This window comes from Narcine bancroftii, chromosome 9, assembly GCF_036971445.1.
Source record: "Narcine bancroftii isolate sNarBan1 chromosome 9, sNarBan1.hap1, whole genome shotgun sequence".
Classification (NCBI taxonomy): domain Eukaryota; kingdom Metazoa; phylum Chordata; class Chondrichthyes; order Torpediniformes; family Narcinidae; genus Narcine; species Narcine bancroftii.
In genome coordinates this window covers 67,272,311-67,297,251 of record NC_091477.1, presented here as the reverse complement: position 1 = coordinate 67,297,251, position 24,941 = coordinate 67,272,311, and the positions used below count along the sequence as shown (strand labels likewise).

General features: G+C 42.6%; 1 protein-coding gene across 2 annotated transcripts in view; it reads left to right on the top strand.

Moving 5' to 3' along the window:
• crfb16 (cytokine receptor family member B16) overlaps positions 1 to 24,340 on the top strand; it is a 57,817-nt gene extending 33,477 nt beyond the window's left edge. For both annotated transcript variants that reach the window (XM_069896339.1, XM_069896338.1), the window contains exons 4-7: positions 3,665 to 3,789; positions 6,652 to 6,802; positions 14,908 to 15,053; positions 23,146 to 24,340. In XM_069896339.1, coding sequence (XP_069752440.1) covers positions 3,665 to 3,789; positions 6,652 to 6,802; positions 14,908 to 15,053; positions 23,146 to 23,421 — 698 coding nt within the window. In that variant the 3' untranslated portion in view covers positions 23,422 to 24,340. The remainder of the gene's footprint in view (positions 1 to 3,664; positions 3,790 to 6,651; positions 6,803 to 14,907; positions 15,054 to 23,145) is intronic.
• The last annotated feature ends 601 nt before the right edge of the window (positions 24,341 to 24,941 follow it).

The following is a 24,941-nucleotide window of genomic DNA, read 5'->3' as shown; positions in this document are numbered from 1 at the left end:
TCACGTCTGCTGCAGGCTCGTTGGTGACTGACAAGTCTGATGCGGGACAGGCAGGCACGGTTGCAGCGGTTGCAAGGGAAAATTGGTTGGTTGGGGCTGGGTGTTGGGATTTTCCTCCTTTGTCTTTTGTCAGTGAGGTGGGCTCTGCCGTCTTCTTCAAAGGAGGTTGCTGCCCGCTGAACTGTGAGGCACCAAGATGCACGGTTTGAGGTGATATCAGCCCACTGGGCGTGGTCAATGTGACAGGCACCAAGAGATTTCTTTAAGCAGTCCTTGTATCTCTTCTTTGGTGCACCTCTGTCTCGGTGGCCAGTTGAGAGCTCGCCATATAACACGATCTTGGGAAGGCGATGGTCCTCCATTCTGGAGACGTGACCTACCCAGCGCAGTTGGGTCTTCAGCAGCATGGATTCGATGCTTGTGGACTCTGCCAGCTCGAGTACTTCGATGTTGGTGATGAAGTCATTCCAATGAATGTTGAGGATGGAGCAGAGACAGCGTTGATGGAAACATTCTAGGAGCCGTAGGTGATGCTGGTAGAGGACCCATGATTCGGAGCCGAACAGGAACGTGGGTATGACAACGGCTCTGTACATGCTGATCTTTGTGTGTTTCTTCAGGTGGTTGTTTTTCCAGACTCTTTTGTGTCGTCTTCCAAAGGTGCTATTTTCCTTGGCGAGTCTGTTGTCTATCTCTTTGTCGATCCTTGCATCATATGAAATGGTGCAGCTGAGGTAGGTAAACTGGTTGACCGTTTTGAGTTCTGTGTGCCTGATGGAGATGTGGGGGGGCTGGTAGTCATGGTGGGGAGCTGGCTGATGTAGGACCTCAGTTTTCTTCAGGCTGACTTCCAGGCCAAACATTTTGGCAGTTTCTGCAAAAAAGGACGTCATGCGCTGGAGTGCTGGCTCTGAATGGGCAACTAAAGCGGCATCATCTGCAAAGAGTAGTTCGCGGACAAGTTGCTCTTGTGTCTTGGTGTGAGCTTGCAGGCGCCTCAGATTGAAGAGACTGCCATCCGTGCAGTACCGGATGTAAACAGCGTCTTCATTGTTGAGGTCTTTCATGGCTTGTTTCAGCATCGTGCTGAAGAAGATAGTAAAGAGGGTTGGTGCGAGGACGCAGCCTTGCTTCACGCCGTTGTCTGGATGTAGCTTCTATATTAAAGTGCAACATTGCTGAATTCATCTTACAACCACTGAGGTTGTGTGGGTTTCAAAGCACCTGGAAGAATGACAAGATATGTCATGACCTAGGAATGTCTCATGACATTAGTTTACAGGAGGAATAAAGGCTTTGCCCTTCTTTCTGTAGTACCCAGTGCCTTTGTATCTGCTTAAGTAAGGAGACGACACCTAAGTTTACCCTCCCATCCACAAGGCAGCGCCACTGACAGTGAAGTTCTTCTCCAGTACGATAGCTAGAATAAAACTAGGATCTACAATGGGATTTGAACCCATCACAGTCTGACTCAGAAGCCAGAGAATGAACAATAGCCAAGTTAGGAGGGCTACGTTCAGGCTCATAGCCTCAGTTCTGGACCATTGACCATTGAGTTTAATACCACTGTGGCAACCGAAGAACTAAAAATCAAATAATTAAATAATAATGTGAATTTTAAAATATATAGTTTCTGTAATAGCACCCATAAAAGTATTGGGCTGTTGTAAAAACATATACGATTAACTTCCTGGATAGGAAGTCAGTTTGTCATTTATGTGATTCCACTCCCACCACGTGATTGATTGAAGATCACCTTCTGGCTTATTCATTGTAGAAGGGCTCAGGCTGGAAACGTCGGCCATATATCTCTGTCTCCTAGAAAGACCAAACGAGTTCCTCCAGCATTTTGGTGTTTTTACTTACATCACAACGTCTGTAGACATTCGTGTTTCACCCACCAGGTGGTTGATTTAAGAGAGGCCAGTTAAACATACTACCATTGCTCATTATATTCACAGTTTCAAACAAGTAAATATCTCATATATTTTCCTTCTTCAACAACCCACCTTGCTACCTTTTGATCTGAAGTGAATAGGCTTCGTCTTCCCAAGACCAAACCTCATCATGGGCTTTGTCAATGCCATGTTACTGACAAGCCGCTGAAGTTACAGCCATGCTTAGTTGGCATCAGTGTCAGTGTTTGGACAGCAGGGCCAGCGCCATCCTTGTGTTTATTGTCTAAGATTAAGATAATTAGTATTACTTGGATTTAGCCTGTGCTTTTAGTTTGAAATGGAGTCAGGGTGAAATTTTAAATGTTGACATACAGCCCGGTTACAAGCCCTTTTTGCCGTGATCATGAGCTGCCCAAATGCACCCAATTGACCTACACTTTGGTACATTTTTGAACAGTGGAAGGAAACCAGAGAACTCAGAAACCCATGCAGTCATGGAGAGTCTTTACAGACAGCGTGGGATTTGAACCCCAGTCCCGCGAATTGGTGCTGTTATAACGTTGTGCCAGCTGTTATGCCAACCGTGTCCTCAGGTTATGGAAATGTAAATGATCAGGATGCAAAATGTTGGAGATAATGCACACTGAGAGCTGTGCACTGTTACCTGCAGAAACTGCCAGTGGCAACCACTAGGATGTCTAAACATGACCCCCCCACAAAATTATGCTGACAGTTCCTGATACTGGAATCTCCTTAACTCCATTCAGAAAACAAGTCCATGTCTCTCAACATTGCAGCAACTGGCTTATAAATGAATTAATGGGTTATTAATTCAAAACACTCTCCCGCTACCTACTCTGCCATTAAATTTATTTAAATTTAGACATACAACACGGTAACAAGCCATTTCAGACCATGAACCCATGCCACCCAAATTACACCTGATTAACCTACACCTCCAGTGCGTTTTCCATGGCACCTTTGGCAGAATTACTAAACATGGAGGGTATCGCCAGTGTAAGAAATAAAGCTCGCCACTGGCACTATTGCGGACGGATGCCTCTTCCATGGGGAGGACAAGGTCAGATAGGTGTACTCCTTGCTTTGCTTCACTACACTCTGTCTGGCATCTTTGATTGTCAGGATTCAATGATTTTGGTCAATCGGATGCCAGCTGGTTACCTCTGACAGTGGACATTGAAGTTGCAAACTAGAGTGTATCCTCAAAGATTCCCTTTCAAAGGTCCCTTTTCCTGTCACATAATAACACGTTAAAAATATCATAATATATGACAGCTTTTGTCTGCCATAACTTGCAGGGTTTCTCCCTCCCAGCTGTGAGCTCTGATGGGCCAGTCTTGGTGATGTAGGACATGTCCGGAGATGGTGACCGATGAGTCTGGCACATTGCCTGCAGGGTTTGATTCTGTAAGGGCAACTCAATTGAGTTGTTGCTTGACCACTCCCACTTTCAGCACTGGTCCACAGATGTCATGAGAAGGACTTTGTGAAGTCACTGCCTGTTGAATCACCTCAGTTCTTTACCCCAACACAAGTGTCTGTGGAATTTCCCCTTCACCATCTGTGGTTCTGCAGGTCAGCACTGCACCTCAGAAGAACTCCCTGCCCCTGACAGACCAAGAACCCTGAAAATACTAATAGGTAAAATGCTTGTGAGGATGAAGAATGAAATAACATTTTTATGGCCAGTTTGTCCAATTTCTTGACCGAGAAACGGTTGATTAACACATTGCCTTTCTTTAAAGCTGTTCTGACCACCCCAACATTGACTGTTGAAGTGAGTGGTGGTTTGATTGCACTGGATGTCAGTGAAGTGAAGAAGAACATCAATGGTCGCATTTATTATTGGGAGGAAGGAGTGGAGCAGCAGGTAGGAAACTTATTCCAATTGCCTCTCGATATCGGGCCCAAAAAGTCTTTTTGGGCTGGAGATCTCTCAGCCCATCGTACAGGGGTGGCCAAACCACAGCTTGCGCCTCTTTGACATATGATGTGTGGTTTGTGAAAATCTGTTGGCTGAGACAAAGATCGTACGAGTTGCTGCTCACAGGGGTAGTTTTAGTGGGCCTGGCCTGCAATGGTGTGATTGTTGCGGCTCTGACATTGAGCAAGTTTGGCCACTCCTGCTCTAGTTAGAGTATTAGCTGCTCCTTTCATGATGTAAAGGAAGATGACTATCCATGGCAAATATAATACTGGTTAAAAATTTGGGGGGAGAGGAGACATTGGATGGAAGATTTAGAATCCCTGTGGATGGAATTAAGAAATTCTAAGGGTAAAAATATCCTGATGGGAGCACAGGACTCCAAACAGTAGCCAAGATGTAGCGTGTAAGCTACAGAGAGAGATAGAGAAGGGATGCAAGAAAGGCAATGTTACATTAGTCATTGGGGATTTCAATATGCAGGTTGATTGGGAAAACCAGGTAGGAACTGGATCCCAAGAGACGGAATTTATCAAATGCCTTCTTAGAACAGCCTTTGGCTGAGCCGACCAGGGAATTGGAAGTTCTGGACTGGGAATTGTGTAATGAACCAGAGTGGAAAAGGAAGCTGAAGGTAACGGGAACCAATGATCATAATATGATAGAATTCACCCTGCAGTTTGAGAGGGAGAAAAAAAAATCAGAGGTTTTGGTATAACAGTGGAATAAAGGGGACTGCAGAGGCATGAGGGAGGAACAGGCAAAAGTTAATTGAAAAGGCACACAAGCAGAGGGGACAGCAGAGCAGCAATGGCTGGAGTTTCTGTGAGAAATGAGGAAAGTGCAGGACAGGTATATTCCAGAAAAGAATAAATATTTGGATGGAAAAATGGCACAACTGTGGCTGATGAGAAGCCAAAGCCAAAGTAAAAGCAAAACCAAAAAACAGACAAGGAAGCAAAAAAAAAATTATGGAATTTGAAAACAGCTTAGCAAATAATATAAAAAAAAGGAATGCTAAAAGCTTTTTAAAGTATATTAAGAGTGAAATAGATGCAAGAGTAGATATAGGCACAGATAGAAAATGGTAGTGAGGAGGAAACAAAGAGACTTGGATAAATTGGGAGGATGGGCAAAAAAGTGGCAAACAATGTACAAAGTCAGGGAAGTGCACAGTCATGCATTTTTAGTAGAAGGAAGACTATTATTTTGATGGCGAGAAAATTCAAAATTCATAGGGGCAAAGGGTCTTGGGAGTCTTTGTGTAGGATAACCTTCAGGTTGAGCCAGTGGTGAAAAAGGTGAATGATGGAATTCATATCTAGAAGAATAGGATACAAGAGCAGGGTTGGGGCTTTATAAGGTGCTGGTAGAAGGGACGTGCTTGCATTAAAGAGGGTTCAGAGAGGATTCATAAGAATGATTCCTGCAATGAAGTGATGAGCATATGAGGAAGGTTGCACAGCTCTTGTACTGAACTCCATTGAGTTCACAACAGTGAGTGGGGACCTCGTAGAAGCATTTTGAATGTTGAAAGGCCTGGCTGGAGTAGATGTGGTAAAGTTGTTTCCCATAGGAGGGGAGTCAATGAAAAGGGGGCACACCTTCAGGATTGAAGGGAACTCATTTAAAACAGAGATACAGAGGAATTTCTTTAGTTAGGGGGTGCTGAATCTCTGGAATTTGCTACTACCACACCAGCTGTGGAGGCCAGGCCATTAGGTGCATTTAAGGCAGAGATTGATCGGCATCTAAATTGTCAGGGTATCAAAGGTAATGGGGAGAAGGCAGGAGAGTGGGTCTGAGTTGAAGAATTCATGATTGAATGGCAGGGAAAACTTCATGGGCCGAATAGTCCACTTCTACTCCTATATCTTATTGCCTTAAGTTCTAAGCAAATGATTTTGGAAATGCTCAAATGATTCGGGTGCATCTGTAGAGAGAAAAATGGTTACTTTTCAGATTGAATATTTCCTCAGAAAGGGAGTAAATAGAGTTGAAATACACATCAGCTGTAAACTAACAGAAAGGCAAGCAGGTTTCTGGGCTACATAGACTATGTTCAGTCCACCGTCAGCTTCCATTAGCTTGTTTGAGAATGAGTGAGATGTTGTAAGAGAATATGAGGACATATAGACAGAAATTGGGGAAGGCAAAAGTGGTGAGAGGATGCTCAACATTAATGTAGGGTGGGAGACCTGGTGAAGCTGCTGCCTCATGGCACCAGTCACCCAGATTCAATCCTGAACTCCGGTGCTGTCTGTGTGGAGCGTGCACGTTCTCCCTGTGACCTACTGGGTTTCCTCCCACTTCCCCAAGATGTACGCATTAGAAGATCAATTGACCAGTGTAAATTTCCGCCTCCCCCACCCCCTCCACAGTGTGTCAGTGGTACAAGGGGAAGATAAAACAGAATCAGAGTAAATGTTAAAGATAAAAATGCTGAAGAGAGAATATAAAAGGGGAAAAGAAATGACTTGAGATTCAGATTTATTGTCCGAGTTCATAATGACATCACATACAACCCTGAGATTCTTTTTCTGTGGACAAGGTAGAATTATCACTTATTGGTAGCTCCAAAAAAAACTGTACACAGTGTACACATGGAAACAGATAATGTAAACAACTGACTCTGCAATACAGAGAGGAGAAAATAAAAAAAAAAAAGTGCGAAAGTCAGAGTCCTTAAGCGAGTCCCTGATTGAGTTTGTTGTTGAAGAGTCTGATGGTGGAGGGGTAATTTCCACACTTGAGTGGTTGGAAAGAGATGTTTAGTTCTCCTCTTCCACATTTTGTTTTTGATTGTAGGTTATGAATGTTTCCATAGACCAAAATAAAAGACCATACTACTTGCCCACACAGAAGGGAGTCATGTATTGTTTCCGAGCACAAATCTGTATCTTGCAATACAACAAGTCCAGCTCCTTTGGTGACATCATCTGTGAGGCTATCAGTTACGGTGAGTGGATTTGTGTAAGGAGAGTTTACAACAATCAGTTGTTCTGTACAGAAACAGGACATTTGCCTCATTCTAATGGATTTACCCTTCTCTGCTAATCCATTTTGCCTGCATATCCTTCTATGCTTTACATAACATAACATAACAATAACAATTTACAGCATGGAAACAGCCATTAGGCCCTTCTAGTCCGCAGTGAACCAAACACCCCTCTCTAGTCCCACCTCCCTGCACAATGCCCATAACCCTCCATCTTCTTCTCATCCATATACCTGTCCAACCTTTTCTTAAATAATACAATTGACTCCGCCGCCACTATTTCTCCCGGAAGCTCATTCCACACGTCTACCACTCTCTGAGTAAAGAAGTTCCCCCTCATGTTACCTCTAAACCTCTGCCCTTCAATTCTTAACTCATGTCCTCTTGTTTTAATCTTTCCTCCTCTTAACGGAAATAGTCTATCCACATCCACTCTGTTCCATCCCTTTCATAATCTTAAATACTTCTATCAAATCTCCTCTCAACCTTCTACGCTCCAAAGAATAAAGACCTAATCTGTCCAATCTCTCCCTATACTCTAGATGCTTAAACCCAGGTAACATTCTGGTAAACATTCTCTGTACTCTCTCCACTCTGTTTATATCCTTCCTATAATTAGGCGACCAGAACTGCACACAGAACTCCAAATTAGGCCGCACCAACGTCTTATACAATCTCAACATCACCTCCCAACTCCTATATTCCATGCAATGATTGATAAAGGCCAGCATACTAAAAGCCTTCTTCACCACCCTATTCACGTGAGTTTCTACCTTCAGGGAACGATGTACCGTTACTCCTAAATCTTTCTGCTCTTCTGTATTCCTCAATGCTCTCCCATTTACCACTTATGTCCTGTTCTGATTCTTCTTACCAAAATGAAGCACCTCACACTTATCAGCATTAAATTGCATCTGCCATTTTTCAGCCCACTTTTCTAAGCAGCCCAAATCCCTCTGCAATCCTTGAAAACCTTCTTCATTATCCATTATTCCACCTATCTCAGTATCGTCTGCATATTTACTAATCCAATTTACCACCCCATCATCTAGATCATTAATGTATATAACGAACAACAATGGGCCCAATACAGATCCTTGAGGCACACCACTGGTCACCGGCCTATCCAAATGCTTGTCTAAATCCCTTTGGGTGGCACAGTTAGCAGAGCCATTAGTACAATGCCAGCGATGGGGACCAGGGTTCAAACACCGTGCTATCTGTAAGGAGTGTGCATGCTCTCCCTGTGTCCATGTGGATTTTATGCAGGAACTCAAGTTTCCTCCCAACTTTCGAATCGGGGGTGGAGGTTAATTGGGTGTAATTGAGCTGTACATGCTCATGGGCTGAAATTCCCTGTTACTGCACTGTATTCTAAATTTAAATGTAATTTTTTTTTAAAGTGGCGGCACTGCCATGGCCACTGTAATGGTAATGCTGTCATTGGGGCGAACCCGGGAAAGCAGAGGCACAGCATTGGTCTGAAGGGTTCAACTACCTGGTCCCAAGGCCTGCTCTAAATGGCCCGTTAAAGGAGCCAAAGCACTCATAAATAATACCTGTAACCTTGGGGTCTGTGCTAGGCAGCGGGCATGAGGGCTTTGCAGACTCTGGGGAGCACCGGGCACCAGAATCAGGAAGAACAATCCTGATGAGAAGGAGATGCCGAGGAGATGACCCTGCAGACAACAGCGGTGAACTGACAAAGGGCTCAGAGGCTGAGGGAGCCACACAGCAATGGGCGACATGTGGTCCATAGTTGCAGGCAACTCCATTAGGTTGTTAGTGAATTAAGCAGGTGTCTGTGCAGCTACAGGGGCTGCGGGAGTGCTAGAGATGAATCCACGGACTCTCAGTGACTCTGAAAGGACTCGCTTTTACTTCTCTTTCTGTCTTGCTACAAGGTGATATTAATGGCGCCTCTTCATCTACCTTATAGCAGGCAGAAGGCGATTTTGTGTAATGTTACATGTTCTATACTATTACCTGATAATAAAAGAACCTTGAAAGAAAATATTGCACCTGACTTCATCAGTTCCTCTGGTAGTGAATTCAAGATATCAACCAATCTCTGTGGCAAAAAAACATTGACATATCTATTTTAAAACTTCCTCTTCTCACCTTAAACCTACACTCATACCATGGGAAAAAAATTCTGACCAACTCCTCACTTTCAGGGATCTATTGACTTGAACATCCTCCAAAGACTACTCATTAACATTCCTCAGGCTGTGACATTTACGGTGTTTGATGTTCTTATTGGAATTAAGTTCTATCTACCAATATTCTGCTCAACTTTTCTTTTGATTTATATCCAGGTGTAGCCTAAGACAATCTTCACATCACAATTTTTGTGTAATCCACAAACAGATGTATCATGCCTCTTACATTCATGCCCAGGCTGTTCATATGAGATCTTCCAGGCCAGATCATCTGAAATGCCCTCCTTCTTCCTCCACCACCATCAACTCACCCCTTACTCATATCTCCATTTCCAGCTCATCTACCCTGGCCCCCTCTGCCCCTAGATGCAACAAACGCATGATTCCCCTTATCCTCACCAACAATCCCAGCAGCTTCTGCATCCAATACCCTCCACAATTTCCACAACCGCCAACATGATCCCACCACTCTTCCCTTTGCCTTCCCTCTCTGCCTTCCATAGGTACTGTTCCCTCCGTGACTCCATCATCCATTCATCCCTTCCCACCAATTGCTCTCCCCCCAACACCTTCCCACAGGAAGTGCTATACATGCACCCACACCTCCTCCCTCACTACCATTTGGGGCTCCAAACAGTCTTCTCATGTGAAGCAACACTTCACTTATGTGTCCATGGTAATTATCTAACTCATTGGGTTCCTTCATGGTCTTCTCTATATTGGAGAGGCTGGGAGCAGACTGGGAGATGGCTTCGCTGACCACCTGCACTTTGTCCACATCAGTGACAGGCCAAGCACTTCAACTTTGCATCCCACTCCCATGCTTACATGTCTGTCTATGGCCTCATGCACTATTTCAATAAGACCACCTTTAAATTGGAGGAGTAACACCTGATTTTCCATCTCGGCTCTCCCCAACTGTATAGCATTAACATCGACTTCTCCGGTTTCTGCTAACCTGCTCTCCATTCTCCCCCCCACTTCCCCTTCCCTTTGTCTTCTTTCCTCCAGTTCTCCGCCCCTTTCATCACCAGTCACAAAATGATCCCTCCTCCCTCTGCTTGCTGCTGTGCCGTTCCTCCCTTATCCATCACCTGCCTTTGGCTTCTCCCCCTGCGCCTCCTCCCCCACCAATTTGTTCGGGCGTCTGCCCACATTTTCTCATACCCTTGATGAAGGGCTCAAGCCTGAAAAGTTGGTTATCTATCTTTATCTTTAAAGCGCACTGTTTGGCCAGCTGAGCTTCTCCAGCATTGTGTATTTACTACTGTTCATATGTATCACAAACCACATTATCGATCCCTGTCTTACACCACTGGTCGCAGACCTCCATGCCTCTACCACTACCCTCTTATCTCCAGTTACCAAGCCAGTTTTTGATCCATAGAACCAGAGGACCATAAAGTTCCATAGCACAGAATCAGGCCCTTTGACCCTTCCAGTCTTTGCCAAATTAGTATTCTGCCTCGTCTCAATGATCTGCACCCAGATCATATCCCTCCATATCCCTCCCATCTATGTACCTGTGCAAATTTTGTGTAAAAAAAAAATTGAGCCAGTGGTTACCAATTCAGCTGGCAGCTCGTTCCACACTCCCACCACTCTCTAATGTTCCCTTTAACTTTTTCCCCTTTCACTCTTAACCCATGTCCTCAAGTTTTTTATCCCTCCCAACTTCATGGAAAAAAACCTGTCTACATTTCTTTATCTCTAGCCATCATATTTTTATACTGCTATAAAATTTCCCCTCATTCATCTCTGCTCCAGGGAATAAAGTCCTAACCTGTTTAACCTTTTCCATGTGAATCAAGTACCAGCAACATCCTTGTAAATCTCCTCTGTACTCTTATTGATATCCTTCCTTTAGTTAGGTGATCGAAGCTGCATGTAATACTCTAAATTTAGCCTCACCAATATGTTATACAACTTCACCATAACATTCCAACTCAATGCTTTGATTTATGGCAGCCAATATGCCAAAAGCTCTCTTTAAGATCCTATCTACCTGTGTCTCCATTTTCAGGGAATTATGCATCTGTATTTCCAGATCCCTCTGTTTTACAGTACTCCTCAGTGCCTGACCATTACCGTATTCATCCTACATTGGTTTGTCCTTCCAAAATACAACACCTCACACTTGACTGTATTAAATTCCATTGGCCATTTTTCAAATGGCCCAGATCCCTCTGCAAGCTTTGAAAACCTTCCTCACCGTCCACAATGCCTCCAATCTTAGTATCATCTGCAAACTTGCTGATCCAGATTCCTACATTATCATCCAGATCATTGATATAGATGACAAACATCAATGGTCCCAGCACTGATTCCTGAGGCCCACCACTAGTCATAGGCCTTCAGTCAGAGAAGCAATTATCCACTCTTTGGCTTCTCCCGTATAACCATTGTCTAATCATGAGATCTAAAACACTGGATTTTCCTGGCTAACCATCTAAATTGAACCTTGTCAAAGTCTTTACTAAAAGTCCAATCACTGTTCAGGTTGGATCCCATGTTTTTAACCTTCTGGACCAGCTTGACCTTGTCAAAAGCCTTATATTAAACTCCATGTGGATAATACTGACCATGAATCTTCTGGGATTCAATTTAATGATTTAGGATTCTCCCCACACAAAGTCATCCTGACTCTCCCTGATCAGCCATTCCTTTCCAAAGGTACATTAATAACATTGTTTTGGATATTCTCCAATAATTTTCCTATTATTAATGTAAGAATCATGAGGCTGTCGTTAACTGGCTTATTCCTACCTGATTCTGTTCTGTGGATCTCTGTGGTCCTCTGGTTCTATGGATCAAAAATTGGCTTGGTGGCAGATGAATGCACGGCTGAAGAGTTGGTTCAGGGGGCAGGGGTTCAGATTTGTGTATCATTTGGGTCTCTTCTGGGGAAGGTCTGACCTGCACAAAAAAAATGGGCTGCACCTGAATTGATGGGCAGGTTGGCTAGAGCTGTTGAGAAAGTTTAAAGTTATTTGGCAGGGGGATGGGAACCAGATGTGAGGGCAGAGAATAGGATAGAAGGTAGAAAGCATGTTGCAATCTGTTGTGGGTTGTGAGGAAGGACAGGCAGGAGAGGAAGCAGAAATGTAGTCTGTTGGAGGGTTTTAAATGTGCCCATTTCAATGTAAGGAGTATTAGGAGTAAAGGAGATGAACAGAGCACGGATCAGTACATGGAACTACGATGTTGTGGCCATTACAGAGACTTGGCTGGTGGAAGGACAGGATTGGCTGATGCAGGTACCTGGATTTAGGTGATTTAAAAAGAAGAGGGTGGGAGGTAAAGAGTGGGGGGGTGGGGAAAGGGAGTAGTATTACTTGTTGGGGATAGTATCAAAGCTGTACAAAGTGAGGACGCTGTAGAGGATGTCTACTGAGTTGGTGTGGGTGGAAGTCAGAAATAGGAAGGGAGCTATCACTGTATTGGAGTGGTCTATAGTCCGCCAAATAGCCTTTGAGACACCGAGGAGCAGATAAGTCAGCAGATTTTGGAATGATGCATAAATGACAGGGTTGTTGTTGTGGAAGACTTTCCAAAGATTGACTGGCACCTCCCGACTGCAAGAGGGACAGATGGGGAAGAATTTGTCAATTGTGTCCAAGAAGGATTCCTGACACAGTATTTGGATCAGTTGACTAGAGGAGAGGCCATATGGGATCTAGTACGGGGTAATGAACCTGGTCAGGTGGCAGACTCTCAGTGGGGGAATATTTCAGTGACAGTGACTAAAACTCCCTTAGCTATAGACAACGATAACAGCAGACAAAATGGGAAAATGTGAAATTGGGGAAGGGCAAATTACAATGGGATGAGGCAGGAAATAGGGATAGTAAATTGGGAACAAATGTTCATGGATAAAGCTTGAAAACAACAGAGGAATTTTAGAGACCATTTACTTGTGGTTCAGAATAGGTTTGTCCCATTGAGGTGGGGAAATGATGGTAGGAGAAGGGAACCATGGTTGACAAAACAGGTGAGGCAGTTAGTTAAGAGGAAGAAGGAAACAGACATTAGGTATAGGAAGCACGAAACAGGAAGTGCTCAAGGGAAGAAAGATAATGAGAATGAAGGTGGGGTCGCTAAAGGATAAAGGAGGCAACATGTGCCTGGATGTGGAGGAGGTTGGGGAGGTCCTAAATGAATACTTTGCGTCAGTATTCACCAGAGAAAAGGACATTGGTCAGTGTGGTCAGAATAGCACAAGCTTGTGTGCTGGATGATGTTGAGATTTGGGAAAAGGTAATGTAGGATGTTCTTAAAAACATTAAGATTGGTAAGTCCCTGGGGCCAGGTACGATGTCCCACAAGTTGCTGTGGGAAAAGAGGGAAGAGATAGCTGGGGCATTGGCTATGGTCCCCTTGGTCACAAGGGAGGTTCTGGAGAATTGGAGAATGGCAAACGCTGTCCCCTTATTTAAAAAAAGGTAATAGGGAGAATCCTGGGAATTATAGACCAGGGAGTCTTATATCAGTGGTATGTACACTATTAGAGAGGATTCTTAAGAAAAGGATTTATGAGCTTTTTGAAAAGTCCAGTCCACTGAAGAATAGTCAGCATGGCTTTGTGAAGGGAAGGTCATGTCTCACAAGCCTAATTGAGCTTTTCAAGGAGGTAACAAAAGAAATTGATGAGGGAGGGTGGAAGTTGTGGTCTATAAGGCATAAAAAAGTCCCCCATGAGAAAGTCATTAAGAAAGTGATCCATGGAACCTTGGTTATGTGGGTTAAAACTTGGCTTGCATGTAGAAAGCAGAGAGTAGTCATGGACGGGAAGTATTCTGCCTGAAGGTCAGTGTCTAGTGGAGTTCCGTAGGGATCTCTTCTGGGTCCTCTGCTCTTTGATTTTTATAAATGACCTAGATGAAGAAGCGGAAGGATGGGTCAGTAAGTTTGCGTTTGATTCAAAGGTTGGAGGAGGCCTAGGTTACAAAAGGACAGAGGATGCAGAAAAGTGGCAGGTAGGGTCGTCAGGTAAGTGTGAGGTGATGCATTTTGGAAGGACAAACCATAAGGCTGAGTACAGGGTTAATGGTCAGATATCTAACAGTGTGGAGGAACAGAGTGACCTTGGGAGTCCAAATCCATACATTTCTCAAGGATGCCACAAGGATAAGAAAGCCTATGGGATGCTGGGCTTCATTAATAGGGGGATTGAGTTCAAGAGTCAAGAGGTCACGATGGAACTTGATAAATCTCTAGTGAGACCACATTTAGAGTATGTGTTCAAGGTTTACAAGATTCTGAGAGGCATAGCTAAGACAGACATCTGGCGCCCTTTTCCCAGGTCAGGAATAGCAAGCAACAAAGAACAAAGTGAAGGGAGAAAGGTTTAGGGAAGACATCAGGTGTAGGGTTTTTACAGAGAGTTATGGGTGCCTGGAATGCATTGCTAGGGGTGGAGATGGAGGCTGAAAAATTATGGAGGGGCATTTAAAGAAATCTTAGACAGGTACAGGGATGGAAGTAAAATAGAGGTTTAGGAGGCAGGGAGGGTTTAGTATATTTTTGGTAGGAATATATAAGACAGCACAACAACGAGGGCTATAAGGATTGTAGGGTGCTGTAATGTTCCATGTTCTATATCAAGCAAATTATTAGACATCCAGCTGGTCTGAAATTCACTTGAATTTTCAGTCTTTGCTCCACTTATTTCCTCCCCCTACCTCATCTTCCTTCCTGCCTGATTTTTTTCTCATATCTTGACCAAGGGTGCAGGCTCCAAAACTTTGTTTATGCAGCATTACCTCCTATGGTCACTGTGACTAAGCTCCCCCAGCACTTCTGTATTTTTACTACAACTACAGTTACTGCAGACTTCCATGTTTCACTCCCTTTCCCACGAGTTGTCTAAGCGATGCTATTTTGATATTGTGCTTATTTCTACAGATTCCATGCCCAGTGGCAAGCTGACAGTCACCATCGTATTATTCCTTGGAGTGTTCTTTCTAATGGCCTGCCTATTTTGCATTTGGAAGTTCTGCTGTAGGACTCGCCATGAATGGCTTCCCAAAATTTCAGCTCCTGATGTTTCAGTAAGTACTTGACGCTCAAGTCCCCAAACCTGACCATGTGCAAGAGCTCCCATGCTCTGCACCCTGATTGTAGATTGCTCGTCCTGGTTTAATAGTTTTTCAGGATGTGTGCAGCATGGGCTAACCTAACTGAACTTGAAGCGGAGACAGCATACTAACATTTCCAATCACTTTGCAGAAGGAGCTCCAGGGATTAGACCCATCCATGATGAAGGAATAGCAATGTATTGCCAAGTCAGGATGACCTGCAAGGCCATCTGGAAGTGGCAATGTTCTTGTGGGCCTGCATTTTTACACCTGGAGGTGCTGTGTATTTAGTCAATGGTTTACAGCAGTGGTTCTCAATCTTTTTCTTTCCATTCACAAATCACTTTACATATTCCCTATACCATAGGTGCTCTGTGATTAGTAAGGGATTGTTTCAGATTGGATGTGAATGGAAATAAAAAGGTTTGAAAACCACTGTTTTAATCATAGCTCATTGACTCATTATGTGCATGGTTTCCTAACTCCAAAGGAAATGGGCCAATAACAATTTTTCTCCAGCAAAATATTTCAGTAACAATTGGGTCGAGAGCAGTGATTCTCAAACTTCCCTTTCCATCCACATACCACCTTAAGCAATCCTTTACTAATCGCAGAGCCCTGATGGCATAGGGATTACTTAAAGTGGTATGTGAGTGAAAAGAAACAGTGAAACCACTGTGTATTGGTCGTGCACAGCTTGAGAGCCAAATAGATCCTTTTATCTTGGATAATGCCAAACGTCGTCAGAATTATTGACTTTGGCACTCCTCTGGGCAAATGGAGATCATCACCTTCTTGTCTTGTGCCTCATAAGCAGTGGAAGGGCACTGGGAGTCAGGAGACAGTGTGCAGCCAAAGGAAACCCAACTTCTGACAGATCTTGTAACCAGAGTAAGTATGGAGCCAATGCTAGAATTTTGAGCAGGCAATGATAGGCTGGAGGAACTCAACAGTCAGGCAACATCCAAGGAGAGTGAAGGTCACTCACTCAATATTTTGTGTTGAGAAACTTTCTCAAGACTGTATTTATGCAGATGGTCTGGTTGAGTTTTGGATCTATGGTGACCGTGGGATGATACGTCATTAAACACCAAGAATAGCTGATCATAGACTCATATGGAGTGGATACCGGCTCTGTGGCTCAACTTGCCCATGCTGACCAGAATGTCCCACCCATATTAATCCCACCAAACGCATCCTATCCATGTATGTTCAAATTTTAAAAAAACTTTGCAGTAGTACCTGCCTCATCCACCTCCTTCGGCAGCCCGAGCCATACAGTCACCACTCTCTGTGTAAAAATTTATTTCTCAGGTTCCTTCTCTATCTCTCCCCCCCCTCCCCAAACAAGGACAGCATCTTCCCCACTGCCATCAGATTCCTGAATGATCAATGAACCAAAGACACTGCCTTACTTTGACTTTTCATGCACTATTTATATTTATTTTTTGTAAGGTGGTTTATATGAACATTTACACTGTGACGCTGCCACAAATCAACAAATTTTGTGACTTGTTCATGACAATAAATTCTGATTCTGATTCACTTTAAACTTATGTCCTCTGGTTACCAATTCCCCTCCTCTGGGCAAAATAATAATCTGCGTTCACCCTACTATTCATCTCATGATTTTGTATACCTCTATTAGATCACTCCTTGCCCTCCTGCGTTGCAAGGAATAAGGCCCTAGCCTGCTCCACTTTTCCCTATTGCTCAGGCCCCTGAATCCAGGCAACAACCTCATTAAATGTTTTATGTGTTCTCTCCATCTTGTCATCTTTCGTGCAGCATGGTGACCAAAACTGAACACTATATTCCTAATGGGAACTCGCCAACAACTTATACAGATGCAACATGACCTCCCAACTCAGTACTGTGGCTGCTGAAGGACAATGTGCCTTCCTTCTGACCACCCAATCATTCTGTAGGGTACTAGACACCTGTACTCCTACTGCTCTGCAGCACCTCCCCAAACTTCCAAAAATGCCGTGCATTAACTTCCATCAGCCATTCCTCTACCCACCTGTTTAACCGATCGAGATACTGCTTCAATTTTCCATAACCTTCTTCACTCTCAACAACATCAGCCACTTTCGTGTCATCTGCAAACTTGCTGTTCGTGCCAATGTACATTTTCAATGACATCATCATATTCTCTTATTGGAGACAGTAATTATCATCTACTTTTGGGACAGGAATTTACATTTAAAATGTTAACTCATGTCTGAAACGTTGTCTTAGCTTTGCTGCATGCAGGCACAGGCTATTTAATTTTCTGATGTCTTGCAAATGACACCAAGCACTTAGCAATGCACCCCCTTCTGATGTGATAGAATTGTTGAAACAGCATAAAGGGTAAGGTGAAGAATGATGCCCTGAGTCACTCTTGCAGGAGTGTCTGGTGTTGAAATGATTAAACTCCAGCAAACGATCTGTAGTTCTTCGAGCAAGGTCTGACTTGGACCATTGAAATGATGGCCATTGGCTTTACCATTACCAGGATCCTTGATGTCACACTTCTCTGATGGCAAGGCAGATCCAAAAGTGGTTTCCATGGTCCCTGATCCAAGGAGCTTTGCTCTGAGCTAAATTCATCGCTAGGAGGAATAGATTATTTTGAAATCTGAGATTTGAAAGCATCTTCAATGATCTTTCTCATGATTGAGAGCGGACAGATTGGGGTGAAGGTCAACTGGATAACATATGACCTGGTGAACAGACAAACTATGGTGTGAGACTAAACACAAACTTGGGGAAAGTTTCACAGAGTATCTGCACTCTCAGGAATGGCCACCCTGAACTCCATTATGAATCCCCTTCACATTCCCACCCTGACTTATCTGTCCTGGGTCTACTCCACTGCCAGAGTCTGCCCTAATGTAAACTAGAGGAACAACACCTAATGCTGTATCTTGCCCGTGCAGCCTACCACTCAATGGTACGAACATAGAATTTTCTATTGGAGATTTCATGATGTGAGCCCCTTCTTCTGAACCCCATCAGCTCTTCTCTTCCCCTCTGTTTTTGTCCCCCTTCCCAACCACCCCACCTATTCTCATTCCCCCCTTCCTTTGGTTCTTTCCCACTTCCCTGACCATATCTCTCCATTGGATTCTTCTACTCTCCTCTCATACCCTGCCCCGGCCTCTGTTTCCAATTGATTTTGCTTTACACCACCATTATCAACTTCTCTACACTGGTGGCCTTTTAACCCATCACTCCCCCCACCCCACCCCCACCCTTGTAAGACTCGTCTTCCTCCTTTGTTTCTCTTACCTCTCTCTCTCTCTCTCTCTCTCTCTCTCTCTCTCTTTGTCTGACATCTGCCACTCCTCTGCCTCTATCTATCATGTTTCACCTCTGCCTGGTTGGCCAATCCTTTGTGTCGCCCATGCCTCGCCCCTCCCACCCTGTCCTCTTTACACTGCTCTTGTATATGGTACTTTCCTCAATCCTGATGAAGGGTTTTGTTTCAAGCAATCGATCATTCTTTGCCTCTCACTGATTCTGCTCGACCCACTGAGTTACTCCAGAAGATTGTATTGTTGATGCTGGCATTCTAACTGTATTCAGAGGGCTTGGTAGAAGGCACAGATCATTCTGAAGCGCCTCTCTAGCATGGTTGTTATAAATGTTGTGCTATCTTGCATTCTTAGTGGTTTCTTTATACTGTGTAGAGCAAATAACATTGGCAGGAGATAGACCTCCATGACGGCAAGGACCTCACGTCATTTCAGAGTGTTGTAGCACAGAAACAGGCCCTTTGACCCACAATATCCATGCCAACCTTTGTGCTTTTTACTGCTGGTTTCATTACTCCACATTTGAACTGTTGCTGTATATGCCTTACCAACTCTTCTGTTTGTTTCTATCAGTCATTCTTGTGTTGTCAGTTGGAGAAGCCAACTAAATTTGACTGCTTCACAGGAAAGGGGGCCCATGAACTTTGAGCAGAGTCCCAAGGGGGCCAGAGCCGAAAATAAAAGGTTGAGTGAGAATGGCTGGTCTAGATACTTCTCAAATATCCTGAGAGTATCTGCTGCTCCAAGACACATCCCTTCAGATCCCGTCCAAACCTCATGCCCTCTATTTTTTATAGACACCCCCACTGTGGGAAATCGATTCCACCCTACCTCTCCCACAGGTAATTTTGTTCATCTGTATTGGGTCACCCTCCCTTATCCCCCAATGCACCTTACAGCCTCTCCACTCCAGGGAAAAAACAAATTTGACCTTATCTAATCTCTCCTTATAACTGAACTGTTCCAAACCAGGCAACATCATGGTGAATTGAATTAAACAAGAAAGTCTGTACACACTGGGGTCAAGCACAATGCACAAATGTGCTGGATAAACTCTGCAGGTCACACAGCTTGGTTACCCTTGCCTTTCTACGAAATACTTGGTCAAATGGTGCACCAACAACAACCTTGCCCTCAATGTGACCAAAAACAAGGAGGTGATTGTTGACTTCAGGAAGGGAGAACCAGAGGTGTACAATCCAGTGATCACTGGGGAATCAAAGTTGAAGAGGGTGAACACATTTAAGTTCTTGGGAGTTACTATCTTTGAGGATCTTTCCTGGACCAAATACACTACTGGCATCATGAAGAAAGCATATCAGTGCCTATACTTCCTCAGGAGTTTGGGAGGTTTGGTATGACATTGGAAACCCTGGCAAATTTTTACAGAGATGTGGTGGAAAGTGTGTTGACTGGCTGCATCACGTCTGGTATGGTGACACTAATACCATTGAGTGTACAGCCCTGCAAAAGGAAATGGACACAACCCAGGACATCAGGGGAAACCCCCACCCCCCCATCATTGAGAACATCTACAGAAGAGCGGCAGCAATCATCAAGGATCCACACCACCCAGCACACGCTCATTCTCACTGCTACCATCAGGAAAGAGGTATAGATGCCACAAGACTCACACCACCAAGTTCAGGAACAGCTGCTCCCCCTCCACCATCAGACTCCTCAACAACAAACTCAATCAGGGACTCATTTAAGTACTTTTTTGTTTTTTTTCTCTCCTCCCTGTATTGCACAGTCAGTTGTTTACATTGTTTCATTGTGTACATTGTGTACAGTTTTTTGTTTCACTAAAGTAATTCTGCCTGGCCTGTAGGAAAAAAGAATTTCAGAAATGTATATGAGATCATGTTTGACATATATAATAGCACATGGAATTATATAGATTATAGATATGTTTTTGGGAGATAAATTGGGGCAGGTTTTTTTTTAGTGTAGGTTACATGCAAACATTTTAAAACAGATCTTATTTAAAATACTGGAGCTCTGCTCATGCTAGACATGTCAGGGCCCAGAGCCTTTGCAAAAGCATTGGAGGGTGCTCAAAAGACTTCACTAATGGATTGTTGTTTACTAAAAGGCAACAGATGAAAGAATTTGTTGGAGCCATAGGCTGTCTGGAGTGGAACTTGCTGTTCTAAGAGGGCCATGTGGTTTTGCAAGCAGAGAGAGTAAAGCAGGCTTTTTCTCTGAGAGGGAGAGAGAGAGAGAGAGAGAGAGAGAGAGAGAGAGAGAGAGCAGCTCTTCAGTTTTACAGTTAGCAGACTGGGACTGGAACAGGACAAGCTGGCAAACTTGTGGAAAATCCCATTTGAAAGACAGGTTGTGAATGCTTATTTCAGCGTAGTCAACGCCTTTGTGGTTCATACAAGAGGAGAGGATTGGCTGCCTAATATTTCACTTGAAATAAAAGAAACAAAAAGGAACTCTGTGGTTACCTGAAAGAAAGAGGTTATCATCTGGAAAATGCTGATAGGGCAAGTTTCTTCAGCAAGACACTGACGTGGCTGATTAAAAGGAATCAGTTTGTGTCCAGGAACAACAAATCTCTCTCTGAAAACTGACAAGAACTTTCCTGAGTGGTCACCATTTATCTTTCAAGCACCAAAGCCTAGTGAACTTCATAAATGTTAAATTAGTATAAAAATTACCTGCAAACAGTAAACTTGGAGGAATAAGAAGTGAGATTGGACTTATAATCAAATAACTTTTCTGAATTTACACACACATTTCATAGACGTGCATTTAGAATTAGAAGGGGGTTAAGTTAAGTTAGTTAAGTCAATAGTGATGTTAAAGTTTGATTCTTTTTTCATGTTTAAAGATAATTAAAAGCAACTTCTGTTTAAGTAACCATTTGTCTTGGTGAATATCTATGGCTGCTTGGTTTTGGGGTCCTCTGGGCTCGTAACACACATTTATCAACAAATAAGGTAATTTTATGTTCTTCCTGTCCAACTTGAAACCCTTAGTATCTGGATCTCTCCTTATAATCTCCACCAGTGGTTCAATCGCAAGGATAAAAAGCACTGGGGACAGAGGACATCCCTGTTTGTTCCATCTACTGAAGAGAAAAACCACTGACATCTGATTTTTAACTATGCTTTTGGCTTGTGGTTTATGATAAAGAGTTTTTATCCAATTTATAATTTTATGCCAATGCCAAATTTTTCCAATGATTTAAATTAAAAAAAACCCATTCTAAACAGTCAAATACATTTTCTGCATTGAGGGAGACTGTTGTACATGGATTCAACTTTGATTTTTCCATATGTATTATGTTAAATAGCCTATCCAGACTATTTGAAGAATATCTTCCTTTAACAAATCCCACCTGATCAGTATATATTAATTTTGATAATATTGTCCCAATCTATTAGCTATTGCCTTTGTCAATTATTTTTCATGCAGCATTAAGGAGTGATATAGGTCTATATGATGAAGTTTTTAATGGGCCTCCACTTTTCTTTGGAAACATTTTAATTATAGCAGTTGAAAGAGATTCTGGGAGGTTTTGGGTCTCCACCGCCCGGTCCAATACATCCATCATAAGAGGCATCAATAAATCTTTAAATTGTCTATAGAACTTGGGAGGAAACCCATCCTCCCCCAGAGATTTGATAGCTTGTAAAGTACCAAAGCTCTCAATTTGTTCCCTCATAAAATGGGCATCCAAATCAACCTGTTCCCTTTCTTCACATTTTGGAAGTTCCATATTTTCTAAAAATTCATCCATCTTATTTTATCTTCTAATAATTATAATTTATATAGTTTCATATAATAGTCTAAAATATTATTTATTTCTTTTTTATTGTATGTTATAATATCGGCCTCTGTTTTTATTGCATTTATCATCCTAGATGACTCCTCTGCCTTTACCTGCCAAGACAAAACTTTATGTGCCTGTTCTCTGAATTCATAATTTTTTTTTAGTTTTTAGCATAAATGTTTCCATTCTCTACATTTGTAATGAGTTATATCTCAATTTTTAATTCTCTAATAATCTATATTTTTCTTGTAACCCCATCCATTCTTCGATAATTGTTTTCATTTTGTTATATTTTTCTCTAAACTATCCAACTCTGTAGCATGTTCCTTCTTAAGAATTTTTGTATAAGATCATTTGTCTTCTTAAGTAAGCTTTAAGCATATCATATTAAAAAAAAACTTTTATTGATAGAAGAAAGACTAGTTTCACAAAATAGTTCTAACTGTCTCTTAAACTCATAAAAGTCTTTCCTTTTCAACAGTGTGGCATTGAGACACCATTTATACACACTTTCTTGTTTTTCTGTTATCACAGTAGTTAAAGATAATGGCAAATTATCTGATAAAATCTCACAAAATATTCCATTTTTACCACTCTACTTTTTAACTGGGCAGACATTAAAAACAAGACAATCCTAGTATGTAAATCCTATACCCTTGAGTAGAACAAATAGTCTCTTTCCTGCACATTGTTCTTGTGTCTATAACAATAAACCTTCATCATCACCTCCTCACATGCTTCGGTGAGGATCATTAAGTTGTAAGTGATATAGACATCTGTGATGTTGACTGAGGGGGTTTGAAATCAGATCAAAACCAATGGTCAAAGCAGCAAGCCTGAGAGAATTTTGATAAGAGATGGAACTCAGTGTTTAGATTCAAGGCTTTCTTGAGCGAGTTGGAACTATAATCAATAATTTAAGAATATAGAGAAAAAAGACTATTATAATATTGGATGTTCTTGTTTGTTCTCTTTACAGAATTTTGAAAATGTTCGAGCAGCTGTCCTGAAAACAGACTACAGCCTGGAATCTTGCGATGATGTTGAGGTTTGTTGTCAGTCGGAGATGTTACTTGATCATACACTGACTGCAGAGGAAAAGATAAGCAACAGGATGGAAATTACCTGCTGGCCAATGAACCCTGTCACATATGGGAACATTTCTCAATCCCAATGGCCAATGCAGATTACATATCAGAGAGGATACCAATCTCAAATGAACTTGGAGCATGGTGAATTAAACCATGAGAGATAAATAAAATCATACTGCAGATGCCAGCAGAGTCTGATGTAAGATGATGAAGAGGAATTTAAGGTGTTCAGATTGCTATCGAATTCTACTCCTGACATACAAATATTTTAAAAGTGCATCTTCACCTTCGCTGACCTCTCTCCACCTGGTCCAGAAGGTTAAAGTGTCTGGCGCACTGAGTGAAACAAGGTGGTAGAAATTCTTCAGCTCACTGCCTCAAACTTTTTTTATGATATTGGGAATGCTGAGACTTGGGAGAGAGAGTATCTGTGGGAAAGGATTGGATATGTAGATTTGTTCCCCGGGCCCTGTGCACTTGATATCTCAGGAAGTGGTTCCCTCTCCATATGGGATTGTGGGCAAAGTAACTCAACCTGAGTTTTCCCAGTAAATTTTTAAACATTCCCACACCAGTTAAATATACCCCATTGAGGTACCTTTGTGCAATACCTCACCAAGGTGCCAAGAAAAGGATACACTGATTTCTATGCCTTGCAAGCACCTCACACAAAGTGTTTAACCATGGGCATTGATCGACACATCCGTATTTTTCAAAACAGGGTGTGATGATATCTGAAGCCTTTTCTGCAACCTCATTAGTTCCTGCTTGATCCTTTCCTGAGCTCCAAGTACCCAAATTGGTTCCATCTCCCTTCATAACATGATGTGAGAAATTTGTCCAGTTTTAAAGCTTACCTTGCTTTGCCTCAGGGATTTCCCAGGGGTAAACATTCCAAAATTATAATGCCTGCTTATCAGAAAACACTTCTGAGATCACCCTAGATCTGTTTTGAGGTTAATGCGATGAATTGAAATGTGTTCCACTGTTAGGGGATCATTTCTCCCTCTGACTCTTTCAATCACCTGATGCACCTGAATTAGATCACTTCAAACTGAAATAAATACATTCTCAATCAGTCTAGCATTAATGCTTGTGTCAAGTTTCCTCCTGTTTTTTGTGGTCTGAATATATCAGTGCAATCATTTTTCTCTTCTTCCTCTTGCGATTGTCCAACCTTGCCTTGAACACGTGGTTACCCTCCTCCTCAGCTGCTCCCTGGGGTGGTAACTCGGGTAGTCTCAACATTCTTTGCATAAAGAAATTTCTTTCAAATTTCCTGTTGGAGCTCCTGCTCCCTTCTACTCCAGTGGTAGTAGGTGAAGCAACATCCTTGCACTGTCAGAAGATTAGATCATTCTTGATAGAGAAGGGCCCAGAGTATAATAACCAGGAAACCATAAAGCTCGAAAGTTTGAAGCGATTGAAAGTATTTAAATTGATCCAAACTCTTGCATCTCTCAGATCAAGGTCAGTGACTTGTATTTGGGCAATTGTGTTTTTTTTTATCTAATATTTTATTTAAAGTTTAAAATCACAAAACCTGACATTAGTTATTACAATTTGATACGTATATAATGTGATGAATCAATTTTATATATAAAAAAACCCAACCATCCCACTAATACCCTCCCTCCTGTAAGGTAAAACATCATGAGATGGGAATGTGTAGGGAGTTACCCTG